At 36.3% G+C, this 21,745-nt stretch overlaps 1 protein-coding gene across 1 annotated transcript in view; it reads right to left on the bottom strand.

Moving 5' to 3' along the window:
• Positions 1-21,745, bottom strand: part of LOC150097744 (cysteine-rich motor neuron 1 protein-like) — a 168,632-nt gene that overhangs the window by 69,587 nt on the left and 77,300 nt on the right. The window contains exon 4 of the mRNA XM_090407273.1: positions 2,322-2,480. Coding sequence (XP_090263399.1) covers positions 2,322-2,480 — 159 coding nt within the window. The remainder of the gene's footprint in view (positions 1-2,321; positions 2,481-21,745) is intronic.

Here is a 21,745-nt window from a genome sequence, read left to right as displayed (position 1 = left end):
AAGGGCCGCAAAAACTGTTTTAATTTTATCCATTAACTGGGCTTTTGTATTACTGGAAGTGCGATTGGTGTCTTTTTCAACTGCGCCCCATACAAAATAATCCATGGGGTTAAGGTCTGGGGAGTTTGGAGGCCAAACATTTGGACTGGTGAAGTCGTAGAAATTTTCAGACAACCATTTTTGACTTTTCCCAGAGGTGTGGCAAGGGGCCGAATCCTGCTGCCATACATACGGCCTACCATTGGCTACCCTTGTTATCCAGGGCTTGACTACAGTTAGCAACTCCACGAACAAAGCCCGAATTCCAATGCCAGGGTTCTTCAACACCTGTTCCTGCAGATTTGCGAGGAATTCTGCTGTACGAACGCAATCAGATCGTCTGCTAGGGATCTTTCTTCTTGCTACATCCTCGTAGTCACCATTGCAAGTCTCTAGTTCATGCCTGATTGTTTTTACTGTATTCAGGGAGCATTGGGCAGCAGTCGTAATATCCTTATTTTGATGGCGGGCACGAATCATCATGATACAAGTTATTCTCTTCCATGATTCAGGTGGGTTCCAGCTATCCATCCTTTCTGACATCTTGTATGTGAATGAAGAAGGGTCCAAACTTTTAAATGAAGAGAAGTGTGTGTTAATACATGTAACTTACGGAAAAATATAATTAATTATAAATATGTCAAATTTATCCCGAACACCCTGTATATTGTCCTCTACATCCTTTTGTGATTCTGCCAGTGCTGAGACTTAAACAACCTGGCAGAGGCACTATCAGTTCTCTTAAGCTTTCTCATAACAGATGAGCAATTATCTCATCTAATTTCATAATTGTATTTGCATTGAGATTTTAATTACTGAGAATATCCAGTTTCATCATCACCTTTAATCTTACGCTGGTTCCTATCGTGTCATAGCACTATCTCTACCTAGATGACCCCCCCCCCCAGTGTTCACTCAGTAAGGCAACTATTTCTCTGTTACTATCATCTGCAGTCAGTGAAGTTACGTAGCAAAAGGAATCTTTGGGAGTTTCATTCCTATGCTAGTCATCTCAACTTTGTACTGTTCATGACCTTTGTGATCACACTTCTCCCTATGTTCCTACCACAACTTTTTTTTTCAGCTTCTGTTTATGATACTATTCATCCATTTATCCTCCTGACTTAAAGTATGTAGTGTGATACTATTTCCTTCAAAATACCTTTTTCTATTTCTCTGTGCACTGCTTCATAGCATTTTCATACAATCACTCCCCAGCTGGAGAAAGATTGGCTACCTTAATTGTGGGCAAATTCTCTGATACTATCACCAGATCTAGCACTCTCAAAAGCCAGGTCTCGTCCATCACGTACTGTTTTAGGTAATTCTTTTTCAGTAGTCTATAACTTCCATTTCCTATCCTTTTTGTATCCTTTCTAATCTGTTCTCATACTAGTTATTCACCCTATGCTCAATTGGTGCTTAATGCATCACTTTATTTATCCTACCACTCTTGTTGGTTGCAATTCTTCTTATCATTACAATACTATCCTCTCATCCTGTTTTTCTCTTTATCCTGCCTAAAAATACAATTGCCTTTATGCCCTATCCCTGTATAAATACAGGGATAGGGCATAAAGCCTCTTCTGTCGACCAAGTCTCACTAACGCCTATAATTTTTTTTGCCAAGTCTAGCTAATGAAAATCTTATTTATGATATTTTCGGCAACAATGTACATGAACTGTAATTAATCTCTTGGGCTCAAAAGGTACCTGTTACATTTTGTTTCTAAAGTTGGATTTCTCAGTTATCTCGCCCTTAGCCTACCTACTGCTCTAATGTGTGCTACAGCTTTCTGTCTTTTAATAATTTAGATTGCCATAAAACAATAATACAGTAAAAACAGTAATAAGAAGGGAATAAATTTATAAATTTCAGATGTATCACTATTTTAAAAACAGCTAAAGATTCCCATAATGGAAAAGTTTACAAAATGCTGAAATTTGTGTGTGTGTGTGTGTGTGTGTGTGTGAGTGAGTGAGTGAGTGAGAGGGAGGAGAGAGAAAGAGAGAGAGTCAGTACAATGAGGCATAATAACCAATGTCTATTGGAAATAATAATTTAGTGAGCAAAATGAGAAGGGGAAATGCTGAAAAATTTAGTCAAACACAAGAATTTTAAGGAGTATAATCTTACTTATCCTCCTCTTTTCATACCCATTAAGTTGCAAAATAAAAATCATATTACATTATATTTCATCATTCTAAATGCTAGGCGATAATTACTGCTTATGAACTAATTACATGTAGTAGTGTTTATGAATATATGCATATTAACTTACTTGTTTCTAAGCCAGTTGCTAAAACTAATTTACAGTCATCCTCTGTAGCATAATGAAACATTGGCTTCTGACAGGAAGTGACATTCATACATCTGCATTCATTTTCATTAATAGTACAGCCAAAGTGGTAATTAATACCAGAGCAGCTTTTAGTAGGAGCTAAAATATACATCACAAAATATTTATTTATTTATTTTTTACAAATTAGTATTACATATTAGTTGTTTTTACATTGTTACAAAATAAGCAATAGATTATTATAATTATTTTAGTAATGAAATGTTATCTTAATTAAAAAATGAATATTATATACGCTGTGAATTAAGTTGTTTCCAACATATACATTTAAATTTATATGAGTGTTCTTTTTATACATTTCAATAAAATACCTTCAAATGTTGGTCAAGTAGATAGCATCTCCACTCTCCAACCAACAGCTGTGAGTTTAAATCCCACTGTGGACATGGATGCCTACAAATGTCTTCAGGTGATAAATTTCATCACCCTGATTACTGAAGGCCCAAAAGGGCTTGACAAAGTTTCAGTTCCATCTGTAGAGCAGTATTTCTGGATTAAGACTGGATTAGTCTTAGTGTACTAGGTTTACAATCTTTCATGGAGGAGGGATTCATATAAACAAATGGCCATTAATATTATTGATTACTAAATAATCCTTAAGTTTAAAAATGCTGTGCATGCTATCTCACAAACCCAGTATCTAACATATTTAAAAGCAAACATTAAGTAATTATACCAAGCTTCATATAATTAATGCCCTTATGTACACAATTTATGTTATTCCAAACATACAATAATGCAACTAAATATTTTATCTTTAATCAAAATTCATTGCAAAAATAAAACAGCATACATTACCACTTCAAGAAATTCTTACAGAATGTATAAATGTAATGATGAATGTAAAATTGTCACTAATGAAAATATTAATTTATGATTATTAAGTCTTTCTAAGCAATGCTATAAGCTAATCTGGTGAAATATTATTTTTCTGTGTACAATTTTATTAATAATGAAAGTCATTAGTAAATGGATTCATTTGGATCCAAACATTTTTTCAAATGAATAACAAATATATACACTACTTTATATATATATATATATATAAAGTAGTGTAAATACCCTGGCGTATATAAAATATTATGTGACTGCGATATTCCTTATTTCGGGCAGACAGACAAATCTGTCGAAATGCGTATGGAAGAACACATGAGAGACATTACTTACAAGAGACAGCGAGCAAGTGCATTATCAAGTCATATCCTCTTCTCGGCTAATCCTAATGATGATAACCAAAGTCACAAAGTCTGCTGGGAAAAATCTACAAACATCTTCCGTTGCAGTGACGAAATAGAGAGAAAAATTGTGGAATCGAGAGAAATCATCTTCAATCCTGTTCATCTAAATAACAACTTAAGCTACAACCTCCCGGATAGTCATTCAGCTGTAATCATGTACTGGCGTTCACGTGATGCAGCAAGCACGCACTCTCCCAACAATGCAACAAATGAAAGAACAGCTTCAAATACAACTACAACGTTTTAATGCTCATTATGTATAAAGACTGTCTATGATGTTCATAGTCTTTTAACCCTCAATGTTTAGTGTTTTTTCTTTTTCTTTTATAATGTCACCTGAAGAAGGCTGTTACAGGCCGAAACTAGTAGTGTGTTTATATTAAAACCTTTTTAATTAAATCTCGGTTCTAGTCATTCAATTTTTTTCATAAAAATATATATATATATATATATATATATATATATATATATATATATGTAGAAAGTATTTTTACCTTGGGTATAAATATGTTAAAGATACCAAGCAATTTTAAACCTGGTTTTACTCCATTTCCCAAGTAAGCAAACAGACTAAAAGTCAAGTTTGCGCCTGCAATTGATGCAAGTCTAACTGATCCCACAGGTAGTGCAGGACCAGGGCAACTCGTGGCAAAGGTGGAACAAGCTCCGATCACTAATCTTAATATTTACCTTTAATGCCAAAACACATCTCCAAGAAGGGGATGGGTAGTGGCCCCTTGCCTTTAATACAAAACATCATACATCCCCTTCTTGGAGATGTGTTTTGGCATTAAAGGTAAATATTAAGATTAGTGATCGGAGCTTGTTCCACCTTTGCCACGAGTTGCCCTGGTCCTGCACTACCTGTGGGATCAGTTAGACTTGCATCAATTGCAGGCGCAAACTTGACTTTTAGTCTGTTTGCTTACTTGGGAAATGGAGTAAAACCAGGTTTAAAATTGCTTGGTATCTTTAACATATATATATATATAATTATTTTAAATGACTGATACCGAGAGATAAAGAGATGACATGGTTTATTTAAAAAGATACTACTAGTTTATTAGTTTCGTTGAATGGATCAACTTCTTCAGGTATCACAATCAAAGAAATATACAAAAAATAACAGACTTAAAAATTGCATTAACAGTACTAGTCCAAAAAAATAGTAGTACATTTTGAAAACAGTAATGCGAGCTTGAGTTCCAAATAAAAGTTGACTACGTGCTGTCACGAGTGCGCCAGAAAGATTGAAACTTAGGGAGTTATTGATATGGGAAGAATCTAAGGCAATTTCTCTGGATTCGACAATCTTTCTTTCAAGTTCATCATAGCACACATGGATATTAGAAGTTTGTGTCCAGTCCACAATGTGTTGGTGGCCTTCATCTGAGTTAACGGAGAAAAGAATGTGGCTAGAGAGAGCGCTGACTCTAGTCCTGTTGTAGGAAATATCTCTACGGTGTTCTTCCAAACGTAGAAGGATGGGTTTAGCAGTTTGGCTGTAGTATGGCTTTCCACAATCACATAAGATCTTGTAGACTCCTGGAAACTGAGTTGGAAGATGTTTCTCTTTAGGTTTACTAAGTATGGAGCGAAGTTTTGGGAGCATAGTGAAGCAAGTTCTGAAGTCAAATTTGAGAATTTTAGCTAGTTTTGGTGAAAGAGAGCTGAATGTAAGGCAAAGAAATAAAGGCTCTGGGGGAAGAGGGATCAAAAAAACAGTAGTAGTAGTACTGTTAATACAATTTTTAAGTCTCTGTTATTTTTTTTATATTTCTTTGATTGTGATACCTGAAGAAGTTGATCCATTCAACAAAACTAGTAAACTAGTAGTATCTTTTTAAATAAACCATGTCATCTCTTGGTATCAGTCATTTAAAACATTTAAAATAATTTATAATATTTTCTACCGAGTAAAAATGAATAATCACCACACACACACACACACACACAGAAAAGTAATATTCATTAGAAAACACAACAGAATTGTTTTTTTTTATTATTATTATCCTAAGACCCCCATGGAGTCACAGACTCATCTAGGAGGTTCCTTTGTCATACACACAGCTCATCATACTACACCTTAAACACATTCAATTTCTCTGCAGACACCACATTCTCAGGCAAGGTATTCCAATCATTTACAATTCTGCATGCAAAAAACTGCTTCTAACTCCCTTCCTCACACCCTTCTTATACAACTTCCAGGAATGACCTTTGTTCTCCCCCAATTTCTCACCATTTTATGAAAAACCTCTTCAGCATTAATCTTATAATAATCCCTTACTAACTTGTACATCTCTATTATATAACTCCTCTTCCTACTATCCACTAGACTCTGCAAATTGCATCGTCTCAATCTTTATTCATATTTAACATTGCAGAAATCAGAAACTATTTTGGACAATTGCCTCTGAACCCTCTCCAACAGATCTTCATCCTTTTGAAAACCAGGTGACCAAACCTGTGCACAATAGTCCATGTGTTACCTAATCAGAGCCTTATACAATGAAACTAGTATCTCCTTACTTCTATAAGTCAGTGTCGTCAGCATTATTGTCAGAATTCATTACGTTGTCCTTACAGTTTTTGGCAATATGTCCTCTAAATTTCAGATCCTTATCTACCATCACCCCAAGATCTCTTATTTCCTCCCCCTCCAACAATATATCCTAATCAAGAATAAATTATATATATATATTTTTTTTTAATTTTTTTAATTTTTTTTTTTTTTAAGTAAGCTGTACTGCTCCCCACTCCCATGTTCATTCACTCAGTCTATCTTCTTGTAAGGCCACAACATCTGCTTTACTCCTCATAGTTCATCCCAACTTTGCATCATATATACAGGCTAAACAACAATGGCCCTAAAACAGACCTCTGAGGCACACTACTAGTGACTTTGCTCTTTTGGGGTATTGCTCCCTCATACACAACTTGTTGATATCTATCAGATAGCCAATCTCCAATCCAATGCACTAGTCCAGTGTTTCTCAACCTGTGGTCCGCAATGATGGGACAGGTGGTCTGCAGGCAGACTTTAATTAAATAAATATATATTATTTAATTATCCAAACAAATTAAAATTGAATAAGTAAACAAAAATTATTGAAATCAAATGAAGACTTAAAAAAAAAAACAAATAACATCAGAATGTTCAAAGGTGGAGCAATAAAACTATATTATAAAAAAAACTATAAACCAGCCAGTCTGGCTGGTCGAGTGGTTAGCGTGTCTGCTCTCCAGTCAAGAGGCTGCGGGTTAGAATCCTGCCATGGGCATGGATGTTTGTGAGGAATGTCTGTGAAAATACTAGTAGTGGTGTTTGGCGGTAGATGGCTTTAGTGTAGGTGGTGGTAGTTGTGGTTCATTGTAGTTAGTGGAGACAGAAAGTTGTAGAGTAGGTTCCCTTCCTCGATGAATCTTTGGACTCCCTGGAGGTGTCATAATAACGATAATGATATTGTTGTTCACTTCACCCCTCTTTTCTTACTCGTCATTCTAGCACTACAATAATTTGTAGTGGCAGAATGATGAATAATAAGAGGGGTGAAGTGAACAACGATATAGTGTTATTGCTTCCACCTTCCCTTGCTGTTTTGTCAGATTTGAAGTGAACATGTGTTATCCACATTTCAACCAATTACTTGTTGTTGATCGATTTTTATTACTGAAGGTTTCCCTTCTTCAACCAAGGAGTGCTAAGTGATACTTGGACAAAGTGTGCCGTGAGTTAACCCCAATATTTATATATTTATGTATTTTTCGAAAACTTTTTTAATAATTGAAAAGTGGCTTAGAACTAGGACTTTAAAAAGAAGAGCAAATGAAACAGGTGATGCTAACCCTAATTGTGATACATGTGTTGTAACTGCGAGTAAATTTGATACTATTAAAGTAGAAGAAACAAGCAGTTCAAAGAAAAAACATAGTAGGAAATATAACAGTTCATATTTGGAATTCGGGTTTACTTGGTGTGGAGATGAAAGTCAACAGAAACCTCAACGTGTTTTGTGTTATGAAGTGTCGTCGAATGAGTGCATGAAACCTGCGAAACTCCGACATTTAGAAACTAAACATTGTGATGTGAAAAATAAGGAAATTGAAAAACAAAAAGTCAATTTCAGCAATTTTTAGCGACATTAAATCATGGAAAAGATGTAGTTTCGGCCTTGGGTTCGATTAATAGCAAGGAACTGGAAACATCTATCTCTTACTACTTCCAGCTATAAAAGATGTGGTTAAAAACTATGTTTGGCAACAAGTTACTAAAAGATGTTGATTTGACTCCTCTATCAATAACACTGTAGGTCACAGAATTAATGATATGGCAGGTGACACAGAATCTCAGTTAATCGAAAGAGTTAAGAAGAGCCCTTATTATGCGGTACAAAGAGACGAGACAATATATGTTAGAGACGATGTGCAGTTAATATGCTACGTAAGATATACACATGATAACAACATTCATGACGATACTCTCAATAATTACATAATACACATAGGAATCCAGTGGGAAAAATGCATGGGTTTCTGTTCAGATGGAGCTCGTGCCCTTACAAGCAGGCATAGTCGGGGGTTGTTTCTACGGTCAAGGAAGTGGCTTCAGATAGGAATCGGGTATATTATTTATGAAACAATGTATGACATAGGGAAAGGCTGGCCTCCAAAGGTATGCCACCAGAATTTAAAACTGTGCTACACAATACTGTAAAGCTAGTTAATTTTATTAAGACTCGACCTCTACATAACAGGTTATTTACAGTATTCTGCGATAAAATGGAGAGTGAATATATACAACTTTTGTTTCATTCTGAAATTCGATGGATTTCCAGGGGCAAAGTACTAACAAGCTTATTTCAATTAAGGCACAAAGTTTGTAAATGTTTGTAAATGAACGTAATTCTAATTTTGCATCACTCCTTGTTGACGAAGCATGGTTATCAACACTATCCTATCTTTCAGACATTTTTTTTTGAAATTAAATGAACTAAATCTCTCCCTTCAGGGAAATCCTTTAACTGTTCTTGATGTCTACGATAAAATAAAGGCATTGGAGAAAAGAAAAACAACAACAACTAGTGTTGTGCATTAGTTATGCAAAAGACAGATAATTTGCACATTTTCTAACATTGGAATCCTTTTTATTTGAAAATGATCTTCTTGTTGATTCCGAGTTTCTGGAAAGGGTTTGTGACCACCTCAAACCTCTGAAACATATTTTCCGAATAACTTTTATAAGAAATTTCTCTGGATTCGAGATCTATTTCAGGCTTATAGTCATGAGAACCATGGATTTCATTATCGAAAAAAGAACAGTTAATTGAGCTTTCAAGTGACATTGGGCTTAAAATGCAATTCTGTGATCTTGGTTTGGCTCAATTCTGGATCTCGCCTTCAGTGAGAAGTGAATTTCCTGAATTATCTGAAGAAGCACTGAAAATCATCATGCAGTTCTCTACAACTGATCTTTGTGAGAAAGGATTTTTATCACTCCTTCAAATAAAAACAAAATACAGAAATCGTCTTAGTGTGTGTGCCGATCTTCGACTGAAGTTGACCAATACTGAGCCAGATATCCAGCAACTCTACAAGGGCCGAGAAGCTGAACCATCTCATTAAAAGTAAGTAGCAACATAATTATATCATATTATTTATTTGGACTACAGTTTCCGATTATTCTCGTTACTGGTTTTGGAATTAATCCATTTCCAAAATCAGACAAATTCGGGGATGAAACGACAGTTACACAAAGTGAGCTCACGGTGAGGCTCAGCTCTGCTGGCGAGGAGGATAGCTGCCAGTGTCCCATTTAGTGAAGTTCCATATCTTATACGGTTGCTTGCGGGAATATGCGACCAAGCACACCGAATCCGTCACGCGCAGACAAAAACATCCGTACGGTCATGGATTGTACAGAAACACACATCACAACATAACAAATACAAGTAGCACACAGAATGTATATAAATAAAACCACCACACAATTAATGAATCTGCCAGATTTACGATGACCTCTGTTGTGCCTCTGGATAAAACAGGATGGATAGAATTAAAACCACCATCATAACACGATTAGTGCAAATCACATGCGTACAGTATACACGGCATACAGTCGCTGGCGGAAAATTAGCCTGACCACATGGATGACACTTGGCGACTGGCATCGTGGGTTGGACAGTTTATAGATATTGGGAATGACCTCACATAACAGGATGTCTTACATTTTTTTGTTGGTCATGGAAAACTCCTGAGGGAAATAAAGCGATTTGTATCGGTAGGAAGTGTGTGTGTGGATGGATGGATGGGAGAGATTAATGGCTTTGGGATGTTCTGAGTGAAATTTTTGGGTATACAGGGAATGGTTTGGAGAGGTCAAGGGATGTCATCCATGATGGATATAAAGATTTATATCCATGGATATAAAGTTCGTATTCGGTATTATGATGAATGGAGTAAGATAAGAACAGTACTTTTCCCTCTTCTCACAACACACTTAGCGAATGGAACAGTTTACATGTCGCAGGTCAAATCAGAGAGTGTGTGAAGATAAAAGTTGTTGTGGGACTATGAGTATGGGCAGATGAATGGGGATGACATATAAAATATAAAAGTTGATGTGGGTAGATGAATGGGGATTTTATATATATATTATAAAAAGATTGAATGACTAGAACCGAGAGAAATGAAAACAAAGTTTATTAGTACTACACAACTAGTTTCAGCTTGTATCAGCCTTCGTCAGGTGCACATTAAAAAAGAAATAACCAGTAAAAACTGAGGAAATAACTGTAAACAACACGGAAAAAATTAGTGTGTGTATATATATATTTCATTTCAACGTTGAAACATTGAAGTCATTCAAAATTGTTCCCTCATTGGGCATATGCATGCGTATAGCATCTCGTGAACGCCAGTATTTGACCACAGCACAGTGACAGTCTGAAAGGTTGTAACTCAGGTTTGTTGAGATGTAGGGGGTTGAGAACGATTTCCTTTGATTCTATTATCTTCCGTTCTACTTCATTATGGCAACGGAAAATGTTATTAGACTTGTCCCTTAGGACTGTATGGCTAGGGTTTTCTTCATTTGAATTGGCCAAGAATAGAACATCACCAGACAAAGCACTGGCTCGTGTTCTCTTGTAAGTGATGTCTCTCTCTCTTGTGCTCCAATGCGTAACTCGATTGACTTCTCTGTTTGGCCAAAGTAAGGTATGTCACAGTTGCACCAGATCTGGAAAAAACACCAGGATATTTAAGATTATGATGTCTAGGTTTCGGATGGCTCACAAGGGAGCAGATTTTAGGAAGAGAAGGAAATAAAGTTCTTATATTGCATTTTCTAAGAACCTTGGCTAATTTGGGTGAGACAGAGCTTATGTATGGAATAGAAATATTATCTTTTACATTAATGGTTTCTTCATTATGGTGACCGTGAGGATTAAATAGCAATTTTCAGTAGTTTTTTGAGAATAACCATTTAGTCGAAAAGTGGACTTGAGAAAATTGAGTTCTTTATTAAGTTCTATCTCATCATCAAGAAGGGAGCGAGCACGATGTCCTAGAGTAGAAATAATTCCAAACTTCTGAGGAGGATAATGATGGGAATGACCATGGAGATATCTGTTAGTGTGTGTGTAGGTTTTCTGTAAATCGAGATTTTAAGTTTTTCTGAGGAACGGTCAGTTTGACATCTAAAAAAGGAAGAGAACCATTAGCTTCAAACCCCGCCGTAAATTTATGTTTTGGTGTTGACTATTTAGATGTTCAAGGAAGTTCAGGAGAGAATCACGGCCAAATCAGGAAAATGTCGTCAATATATCTTTTTCAAATTCTTGGTTTTAAAGGATACGAAGAGATGGCTTTAACTTCCAAATCTTTTGGATAGATGTTAGCAAGTACAGGAGACAACGGATTACCCATTGCAAGACCATGATTCTGTTTGTTGAAAGTTTATTTTTCACTTGGTCAGACTATAATAAATTTAGTTTAATCTTTTATCCAAGTGTGTGCAAACAAAGTTTGCACCTGAAAGCATCTTCAGGACTGGGGGTAAAGTGGTACAACACTGGGCAACTCCTTGCAAAGGTGGAGCAAGCTACCAATACTCCTATCTCAGTATCTCCCATAATGCAAAACACATCTCCTTGCGGATATGTATAATGTTATGCATTAAGGGAAGGGCCATTACCCAGACTAGTTTCGACCTTTATTGAGATCTCTTCAGTGGGAGCCAGGCCCGGAGATACCAGGCAAAAGCATTAGCAAGGTCATCTCCTCTTATAGGAGTTGCCAAACGGTGTGCCACCTTTTTATTAAATTACTCTGGATTTAGAGAAAGATGTTGAGAGTTTATTTTTCACTTGGTCAGACTATAATAAATTTAGTGTAATCCTTTATCCAAGTGTGTGCAAACAAAGTTTACGCCTGAAAGTATCTTCGGGACTGGGGGAAAAGTGGTACAATACCGTGCAACTCCTTGCAAAGGTGGAGCAAGCTACCAACACTCCTATCTCAGTATATAAGATACTTTCAGGTGCAAACTTTGTTTGCACACACTTGGATAAAGGATTAAACTAAATTTATTATAGTCTGACCAAGTGAAAAATAAACTCTCAACATCTTTCTCTAAATCCAGAGTAATTTAATAAAAAGGTGGCACACCGTTTGGCAACTCCTATAAGAGGAGATGACCTTGCTAATGCTTTTGCCTGGTATCTCCGGGCCTGGCTCCCACTGAAGAGATCTCAATAAAGGTCGAAACTGGTCTGGGTAATGGCCCTTCCCTTAATGCATAACATTATACATATCCGCAAGGAGATGTGTTTTGCATTATGGGAGATACTGAGATAGGAGTGTTGATAGCTTGCTCCACCTTTGCAAGGAGTTGTCCGGTGTTGTACCACTTTACCTCCAGTCCTGAAGATACTTTCAGGTGCAAATTATGTTTGCACACACTTGGATAAAGGATTAAACTAAATTTATCATGATTCTATATCATGATTCTATTTATAAATGGTATCCTGAAATTTGAAGCAGCAGTAAGTAAGGCCATGATCTTTTTAGATAATTTATCCATGAGTAGAACAAGAATTTTGTCTGTAGGAACATTGGTGAATGAGGAAACTATGTCAAAGCTTGCCATGATGTCATCTTCCTTAATAATGATATATTTTATACATGATATGAAATCTGCAGAGTTTGTAATAAAGGACGATGACTTACCGGAAAACATTTGAGAGATTTTGCTAGATATTTGGAAAGGTTGTATGTTGGAGAGTCAATTCCTTCTTACGATTCAAAAAACTTCTGATAAATTCCTACATAATCCTCCCGGTCACCATGATGAAGAAACCATTAGTGTAAAAGGTAATATTTCTATTCCATACATAAGTTCTGTCTCACCCAAATTAGCCAAGGTTCTTAGAAAATGCAACATAAGAACTTTATTTACTCCTCTTCCTAAAATCCACTCCCTTGTGAGCCATCCAAAACCTAGACATCATAATCTTAAATATCCTGGTGTTTACCAGATCTGGTGCAACTGTGACATACCTTACTTTGGCCAAACAGAGAAGTCAATCGAGTTACGCATTGAGGAGCACAAGAGAGACGTCATTACAAGAGAACATGAGCCGGTGCTTTGTCTAGTAATGTTCTATTCTCGGCCAATTCAAATGAAGAAAACTCTAGCCATACAGTCCTATGGGACAAGTCTAATAACATTTTCCGTTGCCATGACGACATCAACCCCTCTACATCTCAACAACAACCTGAGTTACAACCTTTCAGATTGTCACTGTGCTGAGGTCAAGTGCTGGCGTTCACGAGATGCTATACGCATGCACACACCCAACAATGAAGCCAACGAGGGAACAATTTTGAATGTGCAGACTTCAACATTTCAATGTTGAAATATATATATACACTAATTTTTTCCATGTTGTTTACAGTTATTTCCTCAATGTGTTTTTGCTGGTTATTTCTTTTTTAACCCGTTAACATACAAAGACATCTATGACACGTCTTTTGTTTATTGCACCAAAACTGATTTTGACGTATCGCAGACGTTATGAAGTTCGCGTCAATTTCAAACAAATTTAGAGTTTAAAAATATTTTATATGTCAAAGGGTTAATGTGCACCTGACATACCATTTAAAAAAAATTACATAACTTAGTGGTCCATAGAATTGTTTTAGACATTTTACTGGTCCTTGGGCTTAGAAAGGTTGAGAAACACTGCACTAGTCTAATATCCAATTCCATCTCCTCTAGTTTAACTATCAACTTATCATGTGGTAATCTATCAAAAGTCTTTTGCAAAGTCTAAGTTATACTACTGTGAATCCATCTTCCATGCCTAATGCTTCTCTTACCTTATTATAATAAGGTGAGAGAAGATGAAAATGGTAAATTGTAACCAATATGGAAGCCAACTGAGATATTCAATTGGCAATTCATAAAAGTATTTCAGGTTATAAGTGTTACATCATGAGGAGCTTGAGCGTTCAAAAAAATGAAAGAGGAACTGATGATAATTGAGCAGAAGGTATATATATGAGGAATTAAATACATTAATCAACAAAGATAGCCCAGAATGATATATTGACATATGCGTTTTAATGGGATGTTCCAATGAGTTAATGGTAGCCTTGATATATCTCTTTAGCCAGTCATGAAACAGGGTAATTTAGAAAGGAGCAGAAAGAGGATAAAATTGCAAAGAGGTGATAAGATGGGGGGGGCTTCAAATTGCAAGCTAATCAATATAGCCTGGAGTTGTAGTGAAGGGTTTGGAGATGTTCATAAGGACCAAGATCCAGAACTGGGTTGGAAGCAGTATTCTGATAAGCGATAAGGGTTTGTTAAGGAAAAATTATGTTTAACAATTTTTCCTTAACATTTACAATAAGATGAGAAATGCACTGGACAAAGGAAGAAACATATGGGAAGAGATTGGTATATCACAATTTAGTAACTAAATTGGAACAGGTGGGGAGGGAGGGAGAGAGAGTTCAATAGGTGAAACGCAGTCAGATAGGTATCATCAACAGCTACTAGTTAATCAACCTCTCATGGATGGGTCCCTACCCCCCCCCTTCCAAAAAAGTGGAACCTCAGAAGAGAAAGGAGTCTACTGGCCTGCTGCAGGGGATTGTTCTGAAGCTACTGCTGTTTAGCTTTCATGTCAATGATACTAGGAGAGATTTAATTAGAAATATGCAGTTATTTGCAGATGGTACACTGTAAGGAAGAATTACGAGAGGCAAAGCAATGCTATATCCTTATAGGAATAACTGCATGGATTGTGTGCATGAGCAAGTGCATATACCTGCTAGTTATGTTTCAAAATGTAAGGATTTGAAATTTGGTAGGCAAGGATAGGGATGAAGAGTATAACACAACTGGTGGAGAAATTTTGAAGGAGATGGAAGAAATGAGGGGAGGATCTGGGAGTAGAGGTGAACAGGAGCATGAAGTTCCATGTTAACACTGTAAAAATTGTGAGGACATCACAGTGGATTATGGCAACAGTAAGGAGGACATTAACATGTAGAAGTAAAATAGGTTATGGTTTTATCGTGTAAAGCCATGATTGGAACACCAACAGATTACTGTGCACTGGATCTGGTCAGTTGTTTTTTTAAGGAGAGGATCTATTCATATACTGGAGAATGTCATATATCTGGAATTTTGAGTTGGTTGGCTGATTTAAGCTTTATTGGTGCAAGGACAGCAAAGGTCATACTGCAGCACAGCAAAAGTTACAGCAGTACGCAAGGTATTAAGTAATCATAAAGAGTTAAATTAGTATATAATATGTATGCACAAAAATGCAGTATTACATATAAATAGCATTTATAATCATATTTGTTTGCGTAAATTAATTCTTTGTAAAAAGTTAACATCATGCAATTTGTCTCAGTCTGATAACATCTGTCAGAGTGTATATGGCTCAGCTAGATAAGTAAAAATATCATTTCTTTCTTGAAATGGTAAGATGCGTGTTGCATTTTTTACACATAGGTGGACATCAGTCCTCAGTGAATAAGAATGTGTAAGATGACTGTGATGGAGCCTAGCAAGAACAAATACACTGACTAGACTGTCAATGCTTAAGCTGACATGATATTAAGCTGACAAACAAATTGCAAGCTTAATATCATGCAATTTGTTTGTCAGTGCTTCCTGCCATGATGACTACCACTGGGCAATTAGATCCGATCTTATAAAATGTCTGTATGGGGAACTGTCAAACAATATGTGGAAAACGTATGAGCTGATCTAGCATCTGCAGTCTCATTTCCCTTAATTCCAATGTGGCTGGGAATCCAGCACAACCAAACATCAAAATTAAGGATCTTCATTTTATACAACAGTTTTAACACCTCACACAGCACTGGATTATACACTAGAGAGGAGATAGCCTGTAAAGAACTCAAAGAATTTGTATAAATTACACACTTTTGGCAGCGGTTTTATTTTATATGTACAAGTGCAAGCTGAATGGCATATAACTCTGCTATATAATTACTGCAATTGAGTAGGATCTGGTTGGATATAGTAAAATCAGGAAAAACACAGCAGCACAGCCAACAGAGATCTCGAATCTTGAACCACCAGTGTAGATGGGCAAGAAATCAGAGTGAGCTGCTCTGTGTGCATTAAACAATTGAAGGAAGACAGATGATGGTGTATGACATTTTTGTAGTTGACAAAGTGAGAGGTTGCAGGATGGAGTGCAAACCTGCTATGGAGAAATCTGTTATGTGTGGTGCAGGTAATGTTGTCAACAGTCATGCCAATAACTTCCATTATCTCTATCAAAAGAACATATGGCAATCTGACATGTGCGATATTGAGCCTTCCAAGGTAGAGAAAAGAGACTGATTCACATAAAATGCTCTGGGAGAGACTATTTTTAGGACATAGTTGAGAGACAACTGTTTCTGTCTAAGTGATAAAGCTAGTTCATTTGCTTCAACATAAGTTTTAAGTGGGCAATGTACAAAAGGCACCAGTAGCTATCTGTATACCCAATGATGTATGGGATCAACCAATGCAAGTTACTCTGTCTTGTCAAACCATAGACGTGAGACTCATAATCCAGTTTTGAACATATAAGCACATGATAAAGACAAAGCAATGACGATTGATCAGCATTCCATTCAATAGAGGATAGAGTGCAAAGGCGATTCAACGCTCTCTTGCACTTTCCCTATTTGATGAATGTGTGTGCAAGAAATGTAAGTCTGTCAAAGATGAGTCCCAAGAACTTGGCTTCTGTTACAATCAGAATAACAGTGTGTCCCATTCCTAATACATCACCTGGGTGAGGAGTGCATTTTCTGCTGTAAACCTGAATCCACTCTTAAGAGCAATCAATCATGAAGAGACATGATTAATTGCTTGTTGAAGTTATCCTTTAATTACCTTAATGTTACAAGAGTGACAGTAAATTGTGAAGTCAACATATAGAGCATTGCCTACAGTGGGAGAAAGCTGTTTAGTGATAGAGTTAACTTTGATAGCAAAAGGTGTCACATTTAAGAAAGAACCTTTGGGCACACCCTGTTCTTGATGATATGGCAGAGATAGCGTACTTCCCACTTTGCCTTAAAAACTTGGCTAGACAGAAAGTTTTTAATAAATACAAGAAGTTGTTCTCTGAGACCTAGGTTATAAAGGTCTTTTAATATACCATATCTCCAGGCTCTGTCATAAGCTTTTTCCATATCAAAGAATACTGAAACCAGATATTCTCATTTCAGGAATGCATCTCTTATAAAAGTTTCTAAACACACCAAATGGTCTCAAGTCAAAAGATATTTATGATTTGTCAATAATCGTTTGCTTGTGTTGGATCCTTTCCTAATTTTGGGATAGTGTTGACAACTGACTTATGAAAAGAATCTGGAAACTCAACCTCTGCAAGTATTCTGTTTTATATCAAGAGAAGGAAATCCATGAAAGATGTTTTATCATTTCATAATGGATGTAATTACTACTGCACTGGGATGAGACCAAAAAAAAAAAAAAAAAAAGCTCTGTTTAGTTCCTCCTTAACAAATAGCTGATTATAATGGCCGACTGATAGAAAAATTTAGCCACTGTTTCTCTTGTTGCTCTTTCAATATTAAAAACTCAGGAAGATATGAAGCTGTTCCTGAGATTCTGGAAAAATTTTCTTTCAGAGTGTCTGCAATAACTTTAGGATCAGCAACAATTTTTCTCCCATACAATTTTTGCACTGGTTCTTTGAGTAATCGATGAGATAAAATGGATCCAAGATTGTTTTTGACTCTGACATCTCACATATTGAACATGCTTTTAAGCTATTAAATTTGATGTGGTGGAGTATCTATAAAATATACTCCATGCTCTATCTTGATCTTTTTTTGGCTGCTGGCACTCTGGGTTCCACAAAGACTTTGGACAGAGTGGGAATCAAGATGATGTTTTAGGAAATTGAGGCAGTTGCTGCCTGTACAATACAATCTGTTACATACGTAACTGCTTCATTGTTAGGTGTTTGGACTGAATCAGCATTAAATTTGACAAGATGTTAAAAGGCATTGCAGTCAGTCTGCTCCTTTTCCCACATGGGGATCTGTGATCCTACCCATTTCCCTGTTCCTCTTGCACACCCATTCTCTCATTTTCCATACTCATGTCACTCACTTTCTCATTCATAACCACCTCTTCAATCTCTTCTGTCTTACTCTCAAGCTCTTCCACATTACTTCCCACTTGATCAGATTCATTCTCTGTACTCACTTCTCTACCTTCCAGCTAGGGGTGTGTTGGTAAATTTTTAGCAACTGGCTCGCTTTATGAAAAATTTGATTCTTCACAAAGTTCTATTGTATCTTCAGATGTCTTTGTTTCTGCTTCTTCAAATTTTGTCCTTTTAATGTTTAAGAAGTTTCGTTCTATTTCATTTTTTCAACTAACAGCTATCCGCTTTTTCTTGACCGCAAAACTTTAACCCTGATTAAAATTATTTTAATTATTTAAAAGAAAAGAAAAAAACCGAAATAAAAACATATATTAAAGAAAATTTTCCTATATTACCTACAACTTACCTATTATCAAATGAAATCCTGAAAAAAAGTGTAACACTAATATTACCACTCGTAGTCGATCAAATGACCAGTGACTGTAGCCGTCGCAATGAATTTTTGTATTTATCGATAGTGCAACAATGTTGCATTTCCAAGAACTTAATGTTGCAAGTTCTTGGAAATTCACCGAAAAATAAGCCATTATTGTTTATTCAAATACCCAGTTCGGGAGTTTTGATAACGTGTTTGTGTTTTAATGAATACAGACTTTAGTTTAGTAAATAAAATCGTTTCCAAATTCCTGTTCGTAAATTGAGTACGTGTTTTGTGAATTCTCCTTTATGCATTTATTTTTGATAATAATAATATATGTAAGTGTTTATTATACGATTTCAAAATATTTACAAGAAAAAGTATATACCACCATTCATCATCTATCCTTTCAGAAAGAATTTTAATAACTGGCTCACCCGACTTAAAAACATTAACAACCGGCTCGCTAAATTTGAAAAATTTTAACAACCGGCTCGCACGAGCCAGTCCCAACACACCACTGCTTCCAGCAGCAGTCTCTCCAAGAGACTCACACCAAACCACTCAAATGCAGCCAATCTCTCTTATATAGTTCACTTCGTCATTCGAACTCATTCCATACATGAACAAACTGTACTCCATTCTCCTCACACATTTCAGCCAGCATATCATTCATAATCCATGCTTTCTGCCTCATCTCACCACTGTCATACCTAGGCAACACGCTTACTACCCTTCCTATCACACTATTCTCTTTTATCCATCTAAGCAGCCTCCTGATATCCATTCTGACTTCCTCTTTTTGTCTATCAAGTCATTAAAACCATCAACTCCTTTGCTTGCTCCCTCCTCATATCCAATGCCTCAATCACTCTACTCATTTTACCACCTGGAAAACATACCTTGTGCATCCTCTCATCAAGCACACCTTTAATAATGGAGTCACCATACAATGTCACTTGCTCGTCTTTCGTTACTTCTTTTATACTAACATGATTTGTTTTAATCATTTTCACTCTCCCATATATTTCTCGAATTTTCTTAACTTCATTCCACATCCATTTCATCTCCTACCTCATCCTACCCAACTCAACTTTCGAATCTCGCGTCACATTCCCTCTCTCTGTCATTCAATCTTTCTAATTTTCGAACTCTTGACCACTGCTTCACACTTTCACTCTCATTAATCCTATCGAGTTTCTGCCTTTCATCCAACTTTCTTTCACTGTCATTCATTCTTTCAATTTCTCCTGCTTTCGAGCCAGTGTTGTAGCTAGAGCTTGTGCCACCGGGGCGGTCCCTGATTTTGCTGCCCCTCTCTCAATACACACCAAAAATAATACAAAAAGTCAAAACGACGTATAGGGAAATAAATTAAAAACACTATGTTTATTTTTGAAGTAAAACTTTAATTCCAACATTCTAAAATGTTATTTTTCTTGCTTTTCTGTTAGCAAAATCATCGATGACATTGTCGAAGTCTATTTCATTCACTCAGTTGCTATTTTATAGACAGTATGGCAAAATTTCATAAACGCCAAAAAAGTGCCGCCTGGGAGCGGACTGTCCCCTCCTAGCTACACCACTGTTTCGAGCCTTGCATCACACTATTTCTGGTTTCATTCATTCTTTTGATTTTTCCGGGCTTTCAAACCTTGCCTCAATCACACTATTTCCAGTTACACTAGTTCCGGTTACATTTGTTCTCTCAATTTTGTTGCCTTCTGCCACAATCGTATCATTTTGTTCCTTTTTACTATCCATTAAGGTTTCAAATCACTCGTTTTCTTTTTCAATGATTTTTTAACAATTTTCTGCTGTTCTTTCACACCATCCTTCCCTTTCAAACGACCACTCAATTCTCCTCTTGATATTCTTGCTACTAACACTTTGTCATCAAATCCTCGTTCAGCTCACACCCTCCTTTCATCCGTCCTAAATATTCACAAATCATCAATATAATCAAACGCATACATGTAGCACACCTCGCACTTCACGAAACAAACTGAAGTCTAAGTTAATCTCTTGCAATGACAAAGCTGCCACCATCTTTCCTTTTCGGTTACTACTCTAAAGTCTAATAACATTGAATTTGTAATTAAATTTAGACAAGTTTTTTTTCCACTTGGTTAGACTATAATAAATTTAGACAAAATATCCCACACTAATAATACTAGTAGTGCACAATCTTTATAGCAGCTCTTACTCAAACACACCCTCATATATAATTAATTATTTCAAGAATAACTTATCTGAATCCAGAGCTCTTCTTACACACCGCTTCTTCTCGCCTCACGAGCCAAAGCACTATCAAAAGCTTTATTCCAAGCTTTATTTAAAGCTATATTCCAAAGCACTATCAAAATGCAAGTCACAGTTTAATAAATTCCAAATCTACATTAAATTTTTAGACTTAACATCAATAAGTGGGATAAGAGAATACTGGACAGTCACTAACAATAAGTTTTATTATTATTTCTTGGGCATCTCCATGTTCACACAGTACTTTCCTTGAACTCATTCACCAACAATCCCTTCCATCCATTCATTGCCCTTCATGCAAGGGCTGACCACCTCTTGTCCCCTTCCTTCTATGTAAAAAAAGTCTTCGGAGTTAATGCTATAAAATTCTTCTAATAACTTATGTTTCTATCATGCCTCTCTTTTCACTTATCAATCAGTTTGAAGGCCAGACCTTCAATCTATTCTCATAGGGGGCATTCCATAGATTCCCTGCCCCATGGAATCTAGGTGACCAAATCTTCATGTAGTAGTCTAGATGTGGCCTTATTAATGCTTTATAAAAGGGAATAACTTCCCTATTTCTGTTTGTGAGAATGTTTTTCAATAACTACATAATATGATGTGCTGTTTTTGGCCAAGTTTGCAATAAGCTCCCTAAACTACAACTCCCTGTTTGCAGTCATCCCAAAATCCCTGCCCTAATCATTTTCTTGCAGTTTAGTTCCCAGTACACAGCTTGCAATCTCTTCATTCCAAAGT

This window comes from Typopeltis vanoorti, chromosome 17, assembly GCF_054136105.1.
Source record: "Typopeltis vanoorti isolate ZY-2024b chromosome 17, IOZ_Tvanoo_1.0, whole genome shotgun sequence".
NCBI lineage: Eukaryota > Metazoa > Arthropoda > Arachnida > Uropygi > Thelyphonidae > Typopeltis > Typopeltis vanoorti.
Note: the sequence above shows the minus strand (reverse complement) of the source record. Positions and strands in the feature narration are given on the sequence as shown.